At 38.5% G+C, this 24,489-nt stretch overlaps 2 protein-coding genes across 2 annotated transcripts; both read left to right on the forward strand.

The window, feature by feature from the left end:
- The first annotated feature begins 63 nt into the window (after positions 1-63).
- Positions 64-10,687, forward strand: mrs2 (magnesium transporter MRS2). The gene is made up of 13 exons (XM_074684373.1): positions 64-233; positions 490-1,063; positions 1,334-1,398; positions 1,656-1,692; positions 1,972-2,084; positions 5,388-5,549; positions 5,704-5,834; positions 6,193-6,309; positions 6,799-6,868; positions 6,998-7,080; positions 7,349-7,466; positions 7,898-8,011; positions 8,576-10,687. The coding sequence occupies exons 2-13, from the start codon at positions 682-684 to the stop codon at positions 8,633-8,635; spliced, it is 1,452 nt and encodes a 483-aa protein (XP_074540474.1). The 5' UTR covers positions 64-233; positions 490-681; the 3' UTR covers positions 8,636-10,687.
- A 397-nt stretch (positions 10,688-11,084) lies between these two features.
- Positions 11,085-24,489, forward strand: LOC141800148 (uncharacterized). The gene is made up of 5 exons (XM_074682550.1): positions 11,085-11,364; positions 19,924-20,065; positions 20,694-20,908; positions 21,024-21,333; positions 21,584-24,489. Exons 1-5 carry the CDS (start codon positions 11,305-11,307, stop codon positions 21,745-21,747), a joined length of 891 nt encoding a protein of 296 aa, XP_074538651.1. The 5' UTR covers positions 11,085-11,304; the 3' UTR covers positions 21,748-24,489.

Consider the following 24,489-nt stretch of genomic DNA (forward strand, 5'->3'; position numbering starts at 1 on the left):
ACTATATTCCAGCATAAACTACATTACTTTTGCCGTCAGAGTATTACACTTGTTTGGAGACGATCTTCGGCAGTTGGTCTTTCTCACCGCGTTGCATTATGGTAGAGCGCTTCGCCCGTGCTTCTGTCCTCCTACATGCTAGTTTTATCTATCCTGCATGCTGAAGCGACCGTATTATGGGACTGAATCCCAGCCTAATGTGTTGATTCAGGGGAGGCTGTAGCTAGCGACAGGTAATTGACCTGTGAAACAGTAGACGTATTTTAATGTCATCTTGAATTTTTAATCAATAAGTACTTAAAGAGCACAAACTGTCCCGTAGCGGCTAACACAACTAGCATAACACGCAGAGTTGCAGAGCACTCACAAAAAAAGTTGATAATTAGCCAAGCTCAAATAACGAGCGGCAGACATAACCGTTACAAAAATGAACCAATATTTTCTTCAAAAATTCTGATTTTGACCAGTTTATTCCTGTCATCCCTGCAGATCTGGACTGTCTCCTTCAGCAACCAAACTGTCAGACAACTCGAGGACACATTAAAAGTTGCAGTCTGCGTTGAACTCCTGTGTTTTTTTATGGAGAAGACAGGTCGCCGTGCTCGGCTTCGTCCCCACACCGCGTTGCTCATGCACGTTGTATGATACTGCTGCATCTCAGGCCAGACCTCCAAACCGAGTATGACAGTCTGTGTGAAGGCTTCGTGTGTGGAGATGAGGCTCCTCAAGGTTTTGCTGGCCAGATGTGTGAACTGTACAAAGATGCATCAGCCATTCGTGGGGAACTTCTATGCTAAACGCATTTTCAGCACCGCCAGTCCTTTATTCTCAAGAACTTGTGGGCCTGTTAAATTTTGTGTGGCTCGTACAGGAGTCAACGCACCGAAATTCACTGTACCGCCTGGGAATAGGAAGCAAGAATTGAACCTCCGAAGCTACAGTGATACTGGTTTAAATACACTTTGCAGACAGATACTGCCTTCTTCAAGATGTCAACTCAAAACATCTCAGAATGCACTTCAGAGACATGAGGGCATGCTCCCAGGAGGTGCAACACCATCAGGTAAGAATGTGAAATAGTTCGTATTCATACTGTCTGATGGTGAATTGAAACACATCATCCGTCTAAACTAAACAGAATGATTGTTATTACCAAATTTATGTTTTGTGTCTATTAACTTGGCAGGTTTCTTTATTGACTGATATTAACTGGTAACAAATATTGAGTTTTCAGAGTTGTTTTACTAAGTAGCCAATAGGTTAAAAATAATTTAACAGCAGTTAATTCCTGGAACTGAAATGTCCTTTTTTGCCTTCCTTATATCCCAAACAGTGTCCTTTGTCCGCCACAGAGTGACTGATGCCCCTGTGTCCTCTGTGTCCCCTTCTTTTGTTGTGGTAAGAGAGATACATCAAGGCCATTTAGCTTAGCAAAGTGAATAAGAACTACTGTAGAGTTGTGCTCCATGACAAACTGCTTTTAGACCGACCATTACAGACTGTTTTACAAAGTCTAATTTAAACGTCCTCCTTATACCTCATTTAACATTAAGGTTTACTGTCCTTTTTAATTGTTTTCCAAAATTGTAGACTTAAATTTCAGATAGCTGCGTATACAAGAGGGTGGTTAATTTTTTTGTTGGTTCATTCCACAGATGAAGTTTGACCAAGATGGAAATGTAACATCTTTTGGTAAGTGTAAGAAGTCTATCTTTTATATCCAAAAATAATCTTGGTAGTTCTGATTTGTATCCCATTAGTCCCAGTGTAACTGTTTGTCATAAAATATCTGAACTAATGTTTTAATCATTAACACCTGATTCATTTATTCTGTATCATAAGTATGTCATGCCTGTATTCACTTTTATTTTCAAACAACAACATTTTTTATTAAATGCTGGAAGCAAAGATTCCAGCAAATGTTCTCCATTTCTCTCATATTTACAGAATTAACAATTTTTGCCCTTTCAGAGCGGAAGAAGACGGAGCTTTGCCAGGAGCTTAGTCTTCAGGCCAGAGACCTGCGCTTTCAGCATAGCACAAGCCTCACTGCTAGAAACAACTGCATCATCATTAGAATGGAGGTATGCTTGCTTTATTTCTTCAGAGCAAAGTTTGTGATTGATAACAAGAAGAAATCAAGACCCTCAAATCACATCACATCAAGACCCTTACACCATGCTGTGTCAAAACCAAAAGGGACTTGGACATTCTCTGGAATCCCACACCTCAGCTGTAACTTGTCCAGTTGGTGTTGTTGATAAGGTGTAGTAGTAATGGCAGTCATCGTCATAATTCCTCATTTTGCAATGAATTGTTCCTTCTTTATAGTCTCCAGATTTAGTGCGCGACGTTGTAAAGGTGAGGTGACCACAGTCTTGCTGACACCTGATGGGAGTTTGAATACAACATTAAGTCATTAAATCATACTAATTAAGATAAATGAATAGATTTGCATTACTTATGAAGAAATTCCTATTTTTTATTTTTTAATGACAAGTTCTTACGTGTTGTTTTTCGGTCCCACCATGAACACCAGACACTGCACGCAGTCAGCATACTTCTCACATGGGCTTTTGCAGTATGGGCAGACCTCACAGGTTCGGCCTGTATATGGTCTCTCACAGACACATATCCCACAGCTACATTGCCCTTTACCGTTACACAATGTCTGCTCTGTTGTCATACAGGGAGCAGTGTCCATGGTGCAGCTGCATTCCTCACCGGTCCAGCCAGGATCACAAACACAGATCCCACACTCGCATTTCCCATGACCCCCACATAATCTGTTAATTAGAAATTCAGTGTTTTGTAAGTACACCTGCCATTAAGTAGAGTTAAAAGAAAAGCAAGAATATGGTAGTTTAATGATCACACCTGCCATTTGCAGTTTGACACGCAAAGTTACTGCACTCACAGTAACGTCCACTGTATCTTTCTTCAGGATTCACTGGCGTCTCACATTCACAGAAGTGCTCCTCCTTACATTGACCCCTACCGCTGCACACAGGGGCATTTGGGTCTGAGCGGCAAAGTTTGTCTTTCATGGAAAACGATGAATTGTTCTGGCACTGTGGTCCAATGTAAGGCTCATTGCACTCACATTGGCCACACACAAAGGTCCCGTGGCCTCCGCAGCTGGGGCTGTTTTCCTCACGGTTGCTAGTGCAGTCACACTGACCTGAGGAATAAAAATACGGCCTAACTTTTTACACAAGACATTTGTTAGAGCCAGAACTGAAAAATAACAGACAACAGAAGAGTGTGTCCTTTTTTGCTCCATGCAGGGTATTTTCGTCTTTTGGAGTTATTTTATCTTAATCCCCATGTCCTGTTTGTTAGTGTTACTCAGCTGAATCTATGTACCCTGAAGCAAGTTTCTGAAGTGGTACTCACACTCTAAAGTGATTTCTAACTTCACACTCTGTGAAAAGCCTCTGGGTGTGATGTGGATTGACCAGGGTCCAGTTTGGTTCTGCCTCTGGTTTGAGTCGTCGCTCTCAGTGGGACACTTGTCTGCCTCAACATTCACCTTGAGAAACAGAGGCCATAAGAACAGTGTGTTGTGTGCCAAATTGTGAGATTTCTACAACAGAATTGTTTTTTTTTTACCTGTATGTCAAAGGGGTTTCCATTTGTAGTACTGCTGAATGTGATGTTGAGTCCCTCTGGTACAGGGCTTGTGTCCATGTTCAGTTCTGTGATTGGTTGGTCTGTTGGCATGGTGATGGTGACAGTGAAGGACTGGCTCACACCTGGTCTCAAACTGAGTGAGAGCTCCTGCGGCTGCAGGAACAAAGCCATGGCATTTTCTGGTTTGGTGCTGCAGAGGGTCAATAGTTTTGAGCAAGAAGATCAATACTTCAGAGGTTATGTCAGTCCAAAAAAAAAAAAAAAGAAAAACGGGACTGTGTTGTGAACTTCATTTAAAACATGGATAGCTCTTGTGAAAAGTTTTTATCTTAAATACTGATGTATATTGAACTACAAACTGCAAAAATGTCATGAAATTCAAAATTTGAAACTTAATCTACAGGTAAACTTTGCCCCCTTTTTTTTCTTTTAAACATTTTTTACAGCAGTGAGTCTTGAGAAGTGAATCATTTCATGGGTATCATTAAGACGATTAGAGTAAGAAAAAAAAAAAATTACACAAAACAGTGTTTTTTAAAGAGTGGCGATACCACTTTAATCGTAGGGGGAGTTTAAATGATGGTTAAGCTCAAGTTCCTAACTGGAGCTTTAGGGCCAGGACATTTACCTGCTGTCATTCTTGACAATCTCCACCTGGCCTCGAGGATAATAGATATTCTTTGTCTGGCAGCCTGATCTGTGCAGTCCCTCCAAGTTGTGACAGCGAAATTTTGATTGAGGGACCATGCACCAAGCACACTCAGGGCCAGACTGGAGGCACTCCTGACAGTTGGAGGCTGATTTTAGACACTCCTGCTCTGTGGTCCAGGTGGGAAAAAACCCAACCAGCAGCAGGCAGAGACAGAGAAGCTTCCCAGCCATCCTGCAGGAAATCCAACATTTGATTGATGTTTAATTAAAAAATATATGTTTTTTGTGTTATACATGCAGAGTGTAAGTCTACTTTTACATACAATTTGGCCACTGTTTTCCTTTGAAATGAAGATAAATAGGAACAGAGCTAAAATAAGGCTAATTTTTCACTCAAGTAGAGTATAGTGCGTTAAAGCTGCTGGCTTGGAGTCAGTCCTTTTTACATGACTATCCTCTATGAGTTTTCTTTCCTTCCTACAACAGAAGCATAAGAAGCTATTATTCCATCTTTAAAAAAATAAACTACATCAACAAATACTGTGAAGCTTAACTCTATCGTATGTGTCACAAATGCAAGAAGTAACCAAAAAGCCTATGAATGATTATTTATCAAATTCTATGCTTCACATTTCTTTGCTTCTTCTTTTCTTAATGATGTGCTAAAGAAACTGCACAGGAACAGAGCATTTCTGGTACTGTACCTGAAACGTATGAATCCTCCTGTGCTGCAGTTGTGTCTTGGGATTATCTCCTTTTGCACACTGTGACACTCTGACAGGCTTTTGTTATTTATCAGCTGTAAACCTGGTTAAATAATCTGAACACTAACCCTGATTGAAGCTAAAGTTTTGCTTCAGCAAGAAACACATCAGGGACTGTTTTCGCAAATAGAGAGCTGTTCATTGGTCAGGTCTTTCACTGCAAATATTTACAGATCAGAGTCAACTGTTTGGAATCGTGCCATTTGAGAGTAGTTCAGCTCTCTGAAGCCAGATCAATTCACAATAGAAATTAAACACATGCTCAAACGCACTTTTGAGTTGCACCTTCAAGTGTTTTCAGAGTAGTTCATCTCCTTTCATCTTTTTGCTTTTCCACAGACTTTGAAAGCCATCATTACCCCACAGTCCCTGTTGGTATTGGATTTCCGGGGTCTTGGATTGGAGCGTTGGTTGGTTCTGGATCTGGCCCCTCAGCTGGCATCACAGACACATTCACTTCCCTTTGAGTTCAGAGCACTGGAAGCCATACTGCAGCACAAGGTGAGGCAGGTCATAGACACGCTGTTTGTGTGTCTTTGTATTTAAGCATGTTCTAACCCAGATAAAATGTGCCTGTGAAGTAAGGACACACTAAATTATAAGGCTCTGGATTTAAGATTAAGAGTGATTGTGTATTTATTATGTGTGTTAACAGGTAAACGTGCTGCAGGCTCGACTAAATGATGTTGAACCAGTTATGCTGGACACCTTGGAATCACTGGTGGATCCAAAAATACTTTCTGCTGATAGAAGCAAACTACATATACTTTTGCAAAACAGCAAGAGGTAATACTTATACTGGTTTACACTGCTATAAATGCTCTTTTATTTCGGGGTAGATGTGAAATGCTTCTCTGTACTGAATATTGTATGACTAGAAAACTAGATTAGAAATTGTAGAATAAAATAACCTTGCACCTTTTGGCCCCTGCAAAAACTGAAATCTCTGGGGAGAGACAATTATCTTGTCAGGTTTCATTAAATAAGAGTTATGCCTCAAAAGAGTTGAGTAAGAACAGTTTTTGCAGTGTGATAACTTTTGCAGAGCCTGTTATTCAAATGTGATGTCCAGCATTTCCCTCAAGTTTACATAGTTTGGTTTTGTCTGCCTTGCTCAGCATCTCTCTTTTCTCTCTTTTGACAGCCTATCAGAGCTAGAGACGGACATAAAAGTTTTCAAGGATTCCTTGTTGAAGATTTTGGACGAGGATGAGATTATTGAAGAACTTTGTCTCACTAAGTGGACAGACCCAAGAGTTTTGTACGTTAAAAATTCACCTTCAATTATTTCATGAATGTGAAAAGCATTTCTATGAGGCGTTTGCAGCACTAGAAACAAAAACTATGTTTCTTTATCCCCTGTCAAACTGCTTTCCTCCTTTGAGTACAGTTTTTCTGTACCACAGTCCCTGCTTGGTTAGGAGTGCTGGGCTTAGGGTAGGTTATGGTGTGGTGCTGCAGAGGTAACTAGTTGGTGTTTTAAGTGATGCTGAGTTTGACAAGAGTGGGTGGGATCATAGTAGTCCATACAGGATGTTCCACGGTTATGGACAGTTTCTTGGAAGATGTGTTTGTAAGTCACGTGACATGTCAAAGCTATGTTTGAGCACATTTTTTAACTGGGAGAGTCCAAGTGTGGGATGAAGTACCTAGCACTCCAATAGATCTGAGGGAAGAGCCAATACTCACAGATCTAAAACGACACTTTGAGCTTTTTGTGTGGTTATTACTGTCTTTCTTGCATCTCTAGTGAGGAGAGCAGTTTGGGTATTGATCATGCTGAGGAGATGGAACTGTTGTTGGAAAATTACTATATGCAGGTAACAGAAATTAAAAGTATGAGAAAAAAAAAATACTTTTGTTTTTGAATGCAATTTTTTAATACTGGGAATTTATTACTGACAATTAAAAAAATATATTGATGTTGTTTGATAATGTAATTTACACAGGCTGAGGAGCTGGGAAACAAGACCAGAGAGCTCAAAGGGTTAATTGATGACTCGGAAAGTGTTATCTTCATCAATCTGGACAGGTACACACACTCAAACATACTCAAACACACTCAAACACACTCAAACACGCACAAACACACAAAAGAGTGTATACATCATACAACATACTGGCAATTTGGATGGAAGTAAGCTCAAAACAGAGTAAGGTCTGTAGTTGAACTTCAACTTTTAAGCCTGTCTAGCCTTTTAAGTGTTTCTGACCCTCTTATGTTAAGATATTCAAAAGTGATGAGCCTGACCTTAAAAAATGACTTGTTGGCATTTCATGCACCGTTTGTCTCTTTCCAGTCATCGCAACGTGATGATGCGCCTGAATCTGCAGCTCACAATGGGTTCCTTCTCTCTGACATTATTTGGTCTGATAGGAGTGGCCTTTGGTATGAATTTGACGTCCTGCTTTGAGGAGGTGAGACACCTCCCTGTTAAGAAATGATGTCTTATGGGGTTATTTGTTTGTCCCTTTAGATATACGAGGATTGCCTTGCCTGTCATTAAGTTTTTATATCCGTGTTTCTTTTACTTACAAGTCTTATAAACTTAACTTTAACTGTGACTTAAGTTAACAGCTCTGATGAAAAGTCTTTGTTAGACTATTCAAAAAGTCATTTTTGACATTTTACAGAAAGATTACAGGACCTTATATTAAGTGAATCTGTTTATATTATAATTTGATTTCCACTTGGTTAAACGTAACCTTTAACTTTGGTACCCACTGGTACTTGAATTTGTGGCCTTCCATTCCCCCAAGTCAGGCTCTTACAGACAGGACTACTGCCCCCTGAAAAAGAATATAAACAGTGTTTTTTTGTTTGTTTCGTTGTCATATTTTATCACCAGGACCCTCGTGTTTTTTGGCTGGTGACAGGCTTCATGTTCTTGGGCAGCGGGTTGATATGGAGACGTCTGCTGTCATTCCTGGGACGACACTTGGAGCCTTCTGTACCACCACTCGTAAGTGACTAATACACACATGCATACAGTTTCTCATTAGCATCTTAATATTTTTCTGTCATTTAAAGATGTGTAATATATTAATGTATTTCTTTTTTTTAAACTTAGGATTTAAATACATTCATTTAGATACAACAACTTTGTAAACTCAGTAATGTTTTTAAATATTATGAAGTGGAGCAACCACCACTCACATCCTCTATTTATGAAATTATAGTGTCTGTTTTTCCCACTTTTCAATATACAACTCTTTTCCCAATCTTAGCAGGAAAGTCTTTTTTTTCCATCTCATGATTGCTGTTATGATTTCAAGACAATTTTTTACTATTGGCGCATCAACCTGCAACTATCTATGTTAATGTTATTCTTTACAGTTCAATGTGTGCAATATTAGCATCAGGTATATTAGTAACAGGTTTTCTTTGCATGCACTTGTGTTACGGTTATTCCTCACGCCAATTTGCTAAAATGGAGCAAATAACATAATTATATTTTAAATACTAGTAGATGAAGACATGTTTTAAGATATCATTCTTTGTGTCATTTATATTGCTTGTCTTACAGATCCCACCAGTTTGGAAGAGGAATCTAAAAACATCAGACATTAAGACAGGAGTCAGATGAAGATGATGATGATTGTGATGGTGATGATGAACTACCTCCCCTCCATAAAATGCCTACAGACTTTTGAGCTTTAAAGACACCTCCCTCACACACACACACACACATACTCACACACAGGCCAACACTTAATTCCAACATCCGGAGATTCAAATATGATGTGTGTGCATCATTGTGACTCTGCTGTAGTTATTTTACCATGTTAGGGCTGTTTCAGATGTCCATTTAGACGTCTTCCTTTCAGTCATGCCATGTGGGCGCTTAACACTGCTGAGTAATCTCTGGTTTGAATGTGTGGAGGCGTGGGCTGTTGGCAACATCAGGGCTAACACAGATAACAACTCAAGTAACATGATTGCTTCTTTACATGCAGTTGTGTGCTCTCTTATTTAATAGTTTTAAAAATGTACTTAAATACCATTAATTTAAATAAATGTAAAACAAATATATGTGTGAACTTTATTGTAAAATATAATTTTTATTGATGCTTCTCTCAGTGTGTAAGTAGGTATTACTTTTTTTGTTAAACTGGTTAAAAAAATGTTTTGTTTTTTTTTCGAGATCCCTAAAATATTTAGTGAGAGAAAACAGAATACTAGGAAATCAAATTTAATTATTGTCATATCTGATTTAAAAAAAAAAAAACAGTCACAAAGGTCTACTAATGGGGCAGTCAAAATCTGATTTTTTTTGTCTCATTTACAAATGATAGATTTATCAGATATGTCCTCAAGTTCCAGGTTCACAATACTTAAAGAATACTCCAAGCATTCTGGTATTTCATAAAACCTCAAGCACAACAAGCCACTATTATCCACAGACAACGGTTGCCTTTTTTGAATTCTTGACCGCAAAAGGATTATGAATCTGGCTTGATCATGCTTATTGACAAACCATTTTATCATGTTTACTGAAAGAGATGTGAATTACAACCCAGTTAGTCACTGTAGCATTAAATATTAAAAGTAGTAGCAGTGGTAGACTGTTTGGTCCACAAAAAGTTAGGAAATATCTTTCAGTGTTTTCCTAAGCCTGATGTAACTTTTTCAAACCAATATTATTTAGTGCAGATTCCTCAGGAAAAAGAAGAAAAGAGAACATACATATTTTGGAGCTTGTGACAAAGAATGAACTTTTTAGCCCTCAAAAATTGATCACAAAATTTCTCTATTAATCAAAGTGTTGATGTCAACTGGTAGATACCTTACACAGAAAAACAAAGGGGCATTATTTAAATTGATTTAGATTGGTGTTCATCAAAAAACTAGTAAAGAATGGGAACTCTTGGAAATCTTTCTGGTATGTTAATCTGAAATGAAAACAAAAAGGTACAAACATTTTTGGACTTATTCAGTCTTGAGCTAAGGATCACAAAACATATAGAAGTCAACAGGGTGTGAGACCAGAAGGACCCTTGTTGTTTGCAGCAGCAACAAATAATGTGCTGAGGACTGCATTTTAAGTGTCTTACTGCATTTTTGGTGTGTACCCAACATTTACATTTTTAACTCTTACCCTAACCCTGACTTATTAAATACCAAAGCAGCACAAGGGTCCCGGAGATGTGGCCCCTGGGTTACAGTCCTGAAACTGTAGTGTCTGGCCCTGCAAAAATATACTATTGCAAGGGAGTCCAACATGTTTGTTTCTGTCATAACCACTTTCTTCACTAGAGGGTGCTTTTCATTTAGTTCATCTGTTGTTATTTGTCAGAAGTCCATACCGGTTAGTCTGAAATATAAAAAAATATGCAATTCTTACTTGTTGGTATGATGTCAAGATACAGGGGCAACTGTGCAATAAAAAGATGCTGTCAAAAGTCATGTGTTTACCTTCCTCTGAGCTTAAATGTAAGACATACAATAAACATACAACATCAGTAGTCCAGCCAGTTGAATGTCTAATGCATGGTGGACCATTTATTCAGTTCTTTAGACTTTTTTTCGGCTAAAACTAATGTCAGTCTTGCTTAAGAGAGGTAACGTCTTTCTTTGTGGTGAAGTGTGGTAAGAGTGACCTGTTAATATGTAGATATGTTACAATAAAGAGAACTGTGCCGGCATTCAAGAGAAGTTCTAACTCCTCCCAAATCAGCCCACTACAATAGGCATTTTCTAACATGGTTGAGTATGACTTCAACAGCCTAGAGTGACAGGCAGGCAAAAACTGTTGTTACTCTTGGCAGCCAGTTCACCTCCTTCTTATTTTAGAAGATATCCTATTAAATAAACTGTGTCAAGCTCTTTCAAGCTCACTCGTGATTAGTCCATATGATTTGTTGTGCTATATTCAAATGTTTTATATATATTTATATATTTCTTATATAATTTATTTCCTACATACCTAAAAGTAATTTGATGGGTTCTCTCAGTCGTGTCAAAGCAAAGCAGGTCCCCCCTTTCTTAATGAACGTCACGCCGTGCTGACGTCATGACGGAGCCACGCTGCACTGCCAGACCAAACAACTTTTCCAGAGCAACTCCTGATCACTTCACTACGCGTTCAGCAGCCGTTCATCAAGCTTCCGAGATTTAGTGAAGCCGTCGCTAAAACGGTCGATAACGTAGCAAGGGAACCGCCAACGAAGTAATTTAGTCATAGACTGTGAACAACTAGATTTTTTTCACTTTCTACGTTTTTTTTTCAATCCAACTCTCCTTTTGGAAGTTGAGATGTGGAATCTGAGGTTGTTGTTCCTCGTCGGACTGACGACAGGGTTCATCGGTGAAACAGTAAGTTCTTTTTGCTTTTTTATGGCAACTTGACTTAACTTGTAGGAGGACTGCATTTTCATAGCACCTGATTTTTTTTTTCCTCGGTCGATTTCGCTGGCTTTGTCTGCTCTTTTTATCGGAGAAACTGCTCATATCAACCGTTGAAATACTTTTTAAGGAAACCGTCATCAACGTCTGTATTTTGATTTGTTGCTTGTTTTGTTGGCGTTACCAACCTAAACTGATATGTTTTGAATGTAAGCCAGAGCTGGTTTAGTAGGTTTTTTGGTACATATCCCCTCACTGGTCTACGTGGACGTTATGCTGAAAGCCTGTAGTCAGAAATATGAACAGCAAAGTTTATTTTTAAGAATGACCAAATGTTGTTATTTGAGAAACAACCGTATCCACGGCGGCAGAAAGTATCTGCCATTGTAAGAACCAACAGAAGGATTACCGATATTCCCCCGTGGGCTGTATCCAAGCCAAGTTCAGGCGTCCAGTTGGTATCAAGTTCACACAGGGCCAAAGTCTGCTCAGCCTCTAAAGCTCATAGCGTTGATATTTAAACCCAAACCTTCGGATCTGACCTGCATGTCTCATCCACAAAGCCAGATCGAAAGTCAAATTCAAATGTCATATTTGCAAAATAAAATAAGATAAGATAAGATAAGACATACTTTATTAATCCCCGGAGGGAAATTCAAGAAAAAATAAAAATAAACTGACTAAAAATAACGTCTCAGTAAATAATGTAATATACCTGGGACAATAAAAATCTTAGGAGTGAGAAAATCACCTGGATTCACCTGCGAATGGCAGGCTCTAGCAGAGCTCTCCTCTGTGCATTTTCACATGTGCCAAAATATTTTGCTTGTATGATTTGCCTGTAAAAGTCTGTAAAAGAGTCAATAAACTTCCCCACCTCTCTTAAATGCGTATTTCTGATGTATAGAGTATATTTTGAAAGTGAGAGAAGTGAAACTGTTCTTCTGGATCTGAGTAACTGGGAGGTTAACATTGGCCTTATCCGGCAAGACTCATGAAAGCGAATACACTGTGATTTGATTAATTTCTGTAAAGCCTAAAAGTGTGTTAATGACCAACATATTTTTTTCATTACTGAAATGAAACATTTTTAACTGTTTAATTTTCCTTCCTGTAGTTTAAATGTACACCTGTTTAAAACAGACTTTTTGTTTTCCTTTGCTTCAATCCACCAGTACGCACGTTAAAGTCTTTATTCTCGGGGCAAGATTGATCATCATGGGCATTAAAACTACCCCCCTGTGTGAGTCTGGCTTCAGATTCACTGGTTAGTCAGTCAGTGATGTTGCTCAAATGTAAACGATGAACGTTGAAACAGGCTTTTTCGCCCCCATGACAGATTGTGAACCTGTAGTTGTGTCATTTTCTGGATGGATGACTCATAGTGAGTCCCACTGGGCTAGTCCAGACAGGCTTGAAGCTGCGTGGGATACACACAGTTTTCCAACCTACTGAAGTAGGCAAAAGGAAGCGTGTCACACCTGCGCTCACTATATTTGATTATGAAATGTCACAGGGCTCTCCATGTATTCAACAAAATAAAATAGAATATAAGAATAAATGATTGAATTATAGCACATAAATATTAATATACGGTGTTATAATGGAGGTACAGTGGCTTGGTTGAAGTTTCACATGCTATCAGCTCATCAGTATTAGTCATTTCACATGAGTCCCACTGCTTTTAAAAAAAAGTCTGTTCACATCCTGTCTGAGACATCATCTGATTGGCTGACTGACTGTTTCTAAGACAGTTTGGTACATTTCTTGGTCCCATCTTTCCTCCAATCTCAGTATGTCCTTGAGAGATAAACACACAGTTGTATAAAATGTATAGATAAAGAGAAATGAAAAAAAGACTTGGTTTCTTTGTCATTAAGAAATACCAGTGAGGTTTCCACTTACACTTGCCAAGCTTCTGTTTCTTTTGCTCCACCACATATCTAAAAGTTGTCAGCCTCCTACATAATAACAGTCTGACCTTTTGCCAAATAGCTGCAACCCAAACCCTAAAGCAAGGGATTAGCATATTAGATATGATGTGTATCTTTTGTTAAAGATTTGATAAAGGCAGATAATGTGTGATTTCCTGTCCAACTGTTAGATCAGTCATACCATAAAGGTGGATTTGGCTCCAGTTTCTTTAATTGTCAATTTAGTGGAAAACATTGGAGACTGTTGCTGCAACAACACGACTGATTCATGGAACAGTTTTGACCAATAGCCTTGGTCAAATACACGGAACAGTTTTGACCAATAACCTTGGTCAAACATACGCCTCTTCAAACACAGGGCTGTGTGCTGCTGCTATCTGCATGCTGATGACAGGCCTGCTTTGTACTTATGGATGTTACACAACCCTACTTTTGACCCAAACTGCCTGTACTGTCATTGACCTTAATTTAATTTTGAAATGGGTGACTTTAGTGACTGTATATCCAAGAGAAAGAGAGAAAATATGATTTGATGCTCATATAAGTATTTAATAATGCCATCCCAGAACATACTCCTAAACCTTCACCGTTCATCATTATGTTGGGTGTTAGGTATTTGTTGATATTTTGCAGATGTACGTAGCCTCTGAGTGACTTAGTCATATGTTTTGGTAAACATAATGTAAAACATCTCCCTAGTACGGGGGTCTGGACAGAGAGGTGGTCTCTGGATAGAGAGCTGTCTTTTTTTTCTTGTTTGTCAATCTGTTTGATTCACTGCCTGCACATGTGTTTGATAAGACTTGAATAATTTGCAGGTATTTCTTTTTGTCAGTAAATGATATATATCGTTGTTTGTCAGAGAAGTGTGTGAAAGAAAGTTTCACACCTTCTAACCTGACAACTCTTAAGAAATTTTCAACCGAAGCTGGAGATTTGTAATGAAAAGCTCTTGCTCTTCCCTCACATTTTATTACCTAAGTAATGAATTTCATCCATTGATCAGGGAGTGACAGAAATGTTAACCTGATGTTTACTTTTTTTTGGAAACAAGCTGGGCTTTGAGCCCTCTTACAAACAGCAGCCACGGTTACATGAGGAGTTTTTTGTCTTTCCTAACGGAATCTTTCTGAATGAATTTTCCAAAAACATTAGTATACATGGAAAGGAATATTCTAATCTCTGGTCTACATGCGCCGCCATAATCAGACAGAATCGTCAATGGGGCATGCGCAAACGTGAACAAATTGAGGAACGTCTCTAGTTGCGTCATACCTCATATCTGAGCGTGCGCTGAAGGAACGCACCCTGACAACTTTCCATTTTAGTGGATACATGATACCTCAATCAATTTATGGAAAGGAATATTCCACCCCTGTGAAACTGATTAAATGTCCATTCGGATTAGCACTTCTCTTTAGGAATGAGGTGTATACAAAGGTTAAATTCTTTCCGTTTGAGCAAATAAACCGAATGCAAGCGGAATATTTGGGTCCATGCATACATGGCTAGTGAAAGAGGGCCTGCCAGTCAGCTGAGCTGTGCTTCTGATTGGGTAAATGCGTCATCTTAACATCTTCTAAGCTGCTAAGTTAGAAAAATAGATCCCCCCCTGTACAGTATTTGCCAAAATTAGCTTTTCAGATGGAAAACATTTTTTGTACCAGGCTGTAAACATGCTTATCTCTGCTGTGGAAATGGCTTTTTTGACTTCCAAAGCCAGCCTCAAGCAGACACTTGATGAACTGCAGATTTTAGCACTTCTGCGTTGACTCATATTTATAGACTGGAGAATGCTGCTAGGCTTAACTGCTGTATGAAGCTTGAGAGAACACAATATTACACAATGACAGAGAACACGCTAAGCAGTTGAAAAGCAACTCAAAATCTCATTTCAGAGACAAACACTGCCCAGCCAAATAAAGTCACCACCAAAAACAAGGTCACACACTCTGATATTTTGTTGGACCGCCTTTAGCTCTAGTTATGGCATGCATTGGCTGTGGCATTGTTTAGATCAGCTTCTGCAATGTCAAAAGGTTTATATCCATCCAGTGTTGCATTAATTTTCCACCAAGACCTTGCGTTGATGATGGTAGAGTCTGACCACTGTCAGTCAGCAATCAGTGAGGCTAACAGGAAAAGGAGGCTTCAATTTGCTTGGGAGCATAAAGGCGGTCCAACAAAATATTACAGCGTGTGACCTTTTTTTGGTGGTGACTTTGATTTTGGCCGGGGCAGTGCATTATTGGATTCAAATGTCTCTGCTCTTCACTGGAAAATGCTCTACTAAGTAAAAGGCCTTAGGGTGTTCATAAAAAATGTGCAGCTTGTATGATGTGTGTGGAAGAATGTAAACTTGTATTTAAACCAAAATTTTTGTTGAATTTTGAAAACAAAAAATGTTTCTACATTTGCTTTAATCAAGTTTCTGATGGTCTGCTCTATTTCCTGGAATTATAGTTTCAGAAAGACATAATGCTTGTCTTATGCAAGGGTAACTTATTGGTTTTTACAACTGATTTAAATATTTTTTTAAGCCAAGATGATAATGATATGTGGCCAAGGGGCCTCCAGCTGGAAGCGAATTGAGCTGCCTGCTATATGGGCAACTTAACCACTACATCACCCAATTTGCATACTTTATAAACACTGAAAATGTATCTGCTAAAAGTCATGTGTATGAATAACAATAATGTACTCCAAATAGGGATGGGGATACCTTTTACATTTGAAACGATTTGGTAATGATGCCCGGTACCTAGCAATCGGTACTGGTACTCAACAGTACCAATTTTCTGTTCTCTTTGTGTTTATATGATAAAACATATCAATTTGTTAAATAATAAAATATGTATATTTTTTCTATATAACATACTTATTCTTCAATTTATAACCTTGCAATGCTGTGTTCATGTCCAGCATGTAAAATTGCCTACTCTTCCACTACCTCACAGTCACAAGGATGCGTTTAGGTACCTTAAAATGGTATCTTTTGATTTTACGTGAATATCCGGTGCTTTTAACAGAATTTGTTGGTACCTAAAAAAATTATCTAATTCGGTATCCATCCCTAACTCCAAAGATCAACACACTGTTGGTGATGTAATAGTTGAAGGTGGCACAGGTGGTGTGTTCATTAGTGCATCAGTTTAGCCCCTGCAACCACAAACACACTTAAGACTGATAAGTGAGTATAAAAGATGGGAATCCTATTTTTATTCGTTTCTAGTGTTGATTCATATCCATACACTGTATGATATATGGAAGTATCCTCAGATACATCATCCATTCGATCCTGAAGCAGAATTGGATTTCACCCAACTGCAGTTGACCTTGTGTGGGGTGAGGAGGTAAAGCTGAGGTGGGCCTGTCAGCCAAGCCAGCTTTGCCTTAATATCTTCTAAACTACTAAGTTATAATAAGTTTCACCTCCCCATAGTGTGTGCTGTGACATGAATTAGCAATTCATAAATTCATTGTGTTGTGATTTCTGCAATTTCCAGAAATGGCAGTTAATAGCACTTTGAAATCAGCTTCATTCTTACAGCCAGAAGTTGGTGCTTGGTTTTATCACTCTCAACACTAGATGCTCCCTTTTCTAGCTTTTCAAAGAGAGGACAAAATAGGACCACTTCAATCCCTAAACATATTGGTCGTCCATTTGAATTTTATGTTTAAAAATGTATAAAACATAAATGGTCCTTGTGGCAGTCCTAGCCTTCTGTTTTGAAAAGCAGCCCAGCATCTGCTTTTATAATCCCTGGTTAAAGGCGGCAAGAATGTGAGAGAGCCCTCTCTGCTACCTTAGCTTGTGCTAGCATTCTGAGGCTGTTGACATCTGAAAACATGGATACTCATGATTCTCTGTTTGGCTTGTCTTGTCACATTATGTGAGTACATCTGGTTTACTCAAACACAGTTTTCTCTTGAACTTCATAAAAAAATATGACGAATGAAGAAAAAGGTGCAAAGGAAATTGAGCAGAATGTTTTGTGTTGACCCCTGATGAATAGCAACTCTCCGTCTATGCAGGGTTACCATATTTCATCTGATGACTCCTGCTAAAAAAAACCAAACGTGAATAAACCAGACAAAACCAAAGGGCAACATCCAGTTAGTAAAAATGAAGCCTTTGTGGAAGTGCTGGAAGAAGTTGCTGTTCAACGATAACCCGATTGAGGCTGGCTGCATTAAGACTGAAAGTCATGTACACACCCAGCCATAAAACAGACTTTTACGGCATTAAAAAGTATATTTACAGCATGGTTCAAAAACGACTTGGGTCTAAAACATCAATTTTACTATCGGCACACACTGTACAGTGTTTGAATTTTTTTCTAACTCGGTGGTTTAGAAGTTATTAGGATCATTTGATTGTCCAATCAGAGACACAGCTCAGATCACGTGACTGATGAGCTCTCTGTGACTGTTGGAAAAGAAACTCACAACCGGTGTCAAATCAAAAAGGTGGCTGCGTCCGTTGATTGGCTTCATTTCCCAATATCAGGAGCAGACGGGTGACAATGCGGAGGCTACATCCATGTTTTATACAGACTATGGTCAAAACCCCTTTCAACAAAATTGAACCTGTGGTTCAGTTTATCTTAGTTTGTTTACATGTACCTTTAAAAAGTCATGCATAAGAATTAATTCCATACTTTTTCACAAAAAACTAAGACTGGAGACCTCCTCAAACATCTTCCCTTCATGTCACCAGCACCTGTTTGAAGAGAAACATTAAGTGTTGTCCCTGTCTTTCTCCTTCTTTCTCCAGTCTCCCCTCTCTTTCCCTCTCTCACCACCTGTGTTAGTGGAAGCATAGTATACATACCAGACATACTTTAGATCTCAATGGGCCATATTCATCCATGTCTCTGTCTGTGTGTGTGTGTGTGTGCAACTGTGTGTGTCTCTCTCACTGTCTTACCACCAACATCTGCTGAGCCATTTGTCTTGGACTCATTATCAGGTTGCTGTCTTTGATTCATGTGTTTTTCTGGGTCTATCTTGTTATGGGCTTTTCCAGGTTTACTCAGCTTGTTTCATTCTGCTTAGACACAGAGGCCGTCTCATTACAACAAGCAGCTGAATAGCGTCATCTATTTAAGTACCTCTTCTCCTTGGCTTAAGCATAGTTTCCAAGCTTTAGATGATGAGATTAGCAGAGTTTCAGTTTACTTCAAAGTCCTCTTAGTAGTGTTTAGGTTAGTGGAAGGTTTCCCTAAGCTTCATTCTTTGAAATGCAACTGATCTTTCCCCCTGTGTGTGTTGTCTGGTCTTTGAAGCTGCTCTTCTCTCCCCTCCCACACTTAAATTGTTTTTCTATGGCTCTGGGAAGCATCACAAATTACTGATGCAACACATAAAATGAACAAAGAAAAAAACAGCCTTCGTCTACTGTGCACAAGTACAAATCTACAGTGACATTTAACAGACATCAGCGTACTCTGGTATATCTGGCCTGAACAGGTCATGGATTGTGTGAGGTGTTGTCTTACTACCTGACTGTAGGCACGTTCACATGTTTTCAATTAGAGAAAGGAATTCTCTGCATATAAATAAAAGAGATTTCAGCGTTTTCTGTCCCTTTTCGTTTTCCTGTACAACTCCAAATCCCAAAAGTTGGGACGCTGTATCTGTTCACTTCAAAATGGTGCAAAGACATGCATCAAAAGTATGATTTTTTTTTTTTATCTCTGCTGAAATGCTTTTGTTATGCTTAAAGAACCCAGGAAGAACAAATAAAACAGGTGAGTAATATAACTGTTATAAAACAGTCTTGCGGGAGCAGCAAGTAAAGATAGGAAGTGGTTCAAAACACGGTGAGAGACCGTGTGAGCAAACAGTTGAACAACTTTGGAATATTTTTTCCTCATCATAATACCTTCAAAAGATTCAGAAGGTCTTTACCAAAGTGTGTTAAATCAATATTGGATGGCTGTGGTTTTGGGGCCTGTTTGAAATGGACTGAAAAGAGGTGAAAAACTGTCCTTTTATCCGACCAATCAAAATTTGCCTCTTTTTTTTTCATCATGGGCACTGTGATCCCTGTTTTAAAGAAAAGGGGGACCACCCAACTTGTTATCAGGACACAGTTGGAGAAATAAACTACATCTTTAATAATATGGGGATGCATAAGAGCCCATAGGATGTATAGTTTCCACACCTTGGAAGGCAACATTAATGCTGAAAAAATATAGAGAGAGTAAGATCTGCCTTTGTCAGAGGGGACCTTTGTATATTTTTGCAAAATAATGGCAAATCACATTCTGTATTGCAGCAGTATTGCTCTGTGGTCGAAAGGTTTGAGTTTTAGGCTGGTCTGGTTGTGGTCTCTGAAATCACCCCTAACCTTGTAGAGTTTATCTGCTGAAATCCTACATTAGGCAAGAATTGGACATTTATTTTAATAGTTCCCTCTCTTCCCAGAAATGTACAAAGTGTTGTTGTTAGGTTTTGCTTTAATAACATTTAATTACACATGAGTCTGTTGACAGTATATCAATTTTGTGTCCCATCTTGTTTTTGGAATTTGGTTGTATTTTTATACTTTTATACTAACAAATGTTTATTTTCTTTTTTTCTGTTACAGCTCTTTGTCTCTTCCCAGTCACCTATTTCTGCGGCTGATGACTTGTACATAGAGGGACTGTCGTCAGGTGACCTCCCCATAGATGATGAAGATGATGAAGAGACGGAAGCTGACAGTTCTGGCTCTGGATCCGGAGACTATGGTAAGGAGGTCACCTCCTCTTTTCTGTAATTGCTGTGATGATCATTTTTTATCATTAGAAATCATTTTAGATGTATCCTCACTATCTGTGGTTTAGTAGTTTCAGGAAGCAAGTCTAGAGTTACAGCAATTGTCATCTTGGTCAAATTAAAACTCCAGGTTTACTATTTATATTATGACACCTCTGCATATTCTCAGCTTAGATTTTCCATCAGGTGCTTAGTTTTAAAAACAGGCAGCTTAAATGCTGTAGACCCACAGGATCTTACGCTCAGACACAGAAGCACACTCACTCTGCCAGATGTTTGTCCTAAGGGGGAATGGAGTTAACCAGTTGAAGTTTTATTGGAGTAACACAGATGTTGTATATTTCTTTTCTGTCACTGACTCATCTTTATAACCACAGTGAGTAATGTGTTGAAACACCAGTGTAGTCAAAAATTAAACTAAAGCTGGGTTTGGTAAGTTCCCTGAGAAAACATACTCATTTTTGCATTGTGACAGCTCACTTTTTGTGCATGGAGTTCTTCAATGATTCATTTGGGGACATCGTTTTGATTTCAGTGTTGTCCGTAACTATAAAAACTGTGATATTCATTATTGATAGTGATATTTTTGTTTTATCTTAGGTTTTGGTGACCTTTCAGATAAAGAAGAGCAACTCAAGAACCTCTCCAGAACCACAGTCTCAAATGAAACAGTTTCACTTCAACCACAGCCAACAGCAGGCCCTCCTCCAAGCCCGGAAACCACTGTAGGAGACAGCCAAGATCAGCTCACCACAGTGGAAGTGACTGAGAGTACACCCTCCAAGCTACCTGATGAGGACAGCAGTGACGAGAAGGTGCAACATGACTTTCTCTTCTTCATACCTTTAATGAAAAAGTTTGATAATGTACAAATGATGTGAAAGATTCAAACAAGTACTAAAAACTTAAATACTACACATGTTCCTCCAGGTGCCAGGTGTTGACCCAACAGCTGACTTGTCCACACAGAACACCAGTCCCAGCTCAACCACTACACTTATTCGTGACACTACTTCAACCACACTTGGTATAGAGATCAGTGTAAGCACCAGCACTGAGGACAACAGTCTGGATGATTTTGATGTTTCAACAACCAAGGGCAGCGGAGGTGAGGTCCTGATCGAGAAGGAGGACAATGAAATTGTGGTGAAAGATGGCAGAGGCAGCAGGAGATATAACATGGACTCTGCTGAGGAGGTGACGTCTGAGAACTTGTGGGAGAGGACAGATGTTCTGGCAGGTAAGGAAGAATCTCTTTTCTGCTCAGTGTTTTTCTCTGCATGTCTTATTCTGCATGGTAAAATTTTGAGGATGTACAGTAACTGAAATCCAAAGAATGGTTTTATGCTAAAGCCAGATAGTATATAGTATATATAGATAGTACAGCCAGAATCAAGACATACAGTTAAGGCTCAATAATTTGAACATTTGCTGCATTTATTGTACTCTGTCACAAAAATCTGGTGACTCATGTCTTATTTCTTCTCCAGCGGTGATAGCATGTGGAGTTGTTGGATTCCTCTGTGCTGTTTTCCTCCTCCTCCTCCTTGGCTACCGGATGAAAAAGAAGGATGAAGGCAGCTATGAACTGGGGGATGTCAAACTCTCTTCAACATCCTATCACAAAGCACCAACCAAGGAGTTCTACGCCTGAACTGTCTGATAGGGACTTTAAAGGGAATCTTTTTCCTCTCAGTCAAGAGAGAGATTGGATGAAATTACACCTGAAGATGCTTCCTCTTCATTAAGTTTGGAAGGAAGAAGATATAAGTAATACATGAGTCATTTGAATTATATTTTCATCATTCCATTTTGAGGCAGGGGTAAAATTGAACACATTCTAAATTTGAGGAAAGGAATCCTTTTCCAATTTCTCAGCTGTTTTGGCCTATAAAAGAGTATTGATATATATATTTAAGTATTGACAACAGTGTGCCTTTACACTCACCTGACTTCTCAATGCTGAAACATACTGGGCTGGACTTTGTCATCACAGAAAAACTGATCATCACATTCAGCAGAGCTCCAGCCTGTTGCAGCTCAGCTAAACAGCATAGAGAAAGTTCAGAGTGTACATGAATAGCCTTAATGTATTTTGTATAGACACGGTACCAAATATGAGATAAATGTTACAAAGAGCCTTCAAATTTGTTCCATTTCTTTGGGGTCAGATTTGCCTCTTTGTCAACATGGTTACATTTCATTTCCTGTATGCTTTCTTTGCTCTATTGAAGATAATTTTGTTTTTATGATTTAATGGATATGTTTTTCATATTCTGTGCAGTATTGAAATGAAATACTTTGTTACTCTACAGGTACATAATTTTGTTTTCTCATAGATACTTGACCAAATATAAATGTGCTTTATTTGTATTTTCCAAAGTTATTTTTAGAAACATTTTACTGTGTTGTGATTTTTAAGAGTTGTTGTCTCATTAAGCCATTTTTTATAAGAAATTTTAGTTTTTTCCATTGACTTCAAACAGGAGTAGAAAAAAGCCCCAAAGCTTGGCTCTGTCTTGCATACACAATATTTTCAGAACTTTTCTGCGGGACAGGGTTGCTAAGGTAGAGCCAAGGCTAATAACTATAATTCTGAAACCGTAGATGTAACCAACATTTTCTGACGACTGCCAGAGCACATTCCTGTCTCACTGTCAACTGTATATAACAAAAACAGCTGGTTTGCATTTAAAGAGACAGTGACTGTATGTATGTAGAGAGTTTTTTTATACAGTATACAGAGTCAGGTTTTATTCACACAGCAGGGCTGGAGAGTTTAATAGCAGTCAGTTAGGGATGAATGTTTAACTCTCAACTACAATAAACAGTGTAACTGGATTATCACAAATCAGTAACTCATTGACTATTTACAGACTTTTTCATTTGTTGCAACAACACTTGGAGCACAGACAAGTCAGGTTTTAAACACGTTTCCTCTTTTCAGTCTTTACCTCAACCAGCCATCATAAGAAGCAGGGACTTTTCAAGAGAATAAGCAAGATTTCGGGACGCAGTAAACATCAATGATAACAGAGTCTGTTTTTAGACCTTGTTAGATTTATGACTCTGATTTTTTTTTGCTGTGGATGAGCCCTATGTAACATCTCCGCTATCTACTGCACATCATGTGTCAAAGACAAAAACTTGTCTCAACAGCCTCAAACTGACCAGGCCTCTTTGTGGCTTCTCAGTTTTCTGAAGAGGTCCATTTTGTTTTATATTTTCTTACAATAGCTTTGCTGTCCAGATGACGGGGAACAGTATTCAATATGTTCATTGAGGTGGGAGGCTAAATGCTTAAACTGTGACCTACTATTTACACATTCTCATAAAATTGGACCTGTTTCTGATTGCTTCAGCTGTTTTGGCTATCCTGTCTTTGACTCAGCTGTCAAAACACAACCCTGAAAAAGCATAATGCATTTTGGTAGGATTGAGTTGGTGTTTGATGCTACATTTATCTTTTTTCCCTTACTGGAGGCTTTTAATGGTCTTAACATGATAAAAAAATTACTCTGCAATAGTAGAAAGGCATACATCAATGGAAGTTTTAAGTGTACATGCAAACTACCTATTCTCTGTGGCTGGAATAAACAGGAAGTTCCTATCACCGACCCACTGTGACTTACTGTTAATAACGTGAAACTTCTTTGGGGTCTTGAATGCACAGTGCCTCACAATACAATACATACATTTACAGTGCTCTTGCAGCATTAGTGTCATATTTAACAGTTTAGGGTTTGAATCTGTTGTAAAATATTATTCTTTTCTTTATCCACATCAACAAAAATTGTCAGTGTCTCTGGTATTTCCAAAAGTTTGAGATCGCCTGTTGACACTTGCTGCCAAACAAACGGCATATATCCTTTATATACTGGGACACTGTTCGTTTACACAGTATGCTGGTGATTCTTTAATTTATGTGTATTAATTTATACTTGCTAAAAACAAAATCCAGGTTAAAAAAACAGCTATGAAGTGGGATTGTACAGTATTTACACATGTTTGAAGTGTCTTTGTTACTGTGTGTTATGTTGTTGATATTTATGGTTGTAGATTATTTGACAGGCAAGGTTCAGTTCATTTTCAGCGTGATTATATGTCTTGATTTTTTTAAATTGTTTTCCATATGAATGCATTTAATTAAACATCAAAGTAGTATATGTTCATTGTAAAAAATGTTTAGCTCCAGTTTTTCATTTTTTAGAAGATAACTCTGAATGGACTGAAGCCTTGTTTTAACACACACACACACCTGCACAAGGGTAGGGACCAACCAAAAATCAGCATGAGAGCAAAAATGGTGACAAAGAGACCAAAGATGGTCAATACAGTACGTTACAATGATGTTACTGAAATAGTGGATCTGATGAGGTTCACTACTGAATAAAAA

This window comes from Halichoeres trimaculatus, unplaced genomic scaffold (assembly GCF_033239565.1).
Source record: "Halichoeres trimaculatus isolate MK-OKI-2021-1 unplaced genomic scaffold, fHalTri1.1 fHalTri1_scaffold_12, whole genome shotgun sequence".
NCBI classification, from domain to species: Eukaryota; Metazoa; Chordata; class Actinopteri; order Labriformes; family Labridae; genus Halichoeres; species Halichoeres trimaculatus.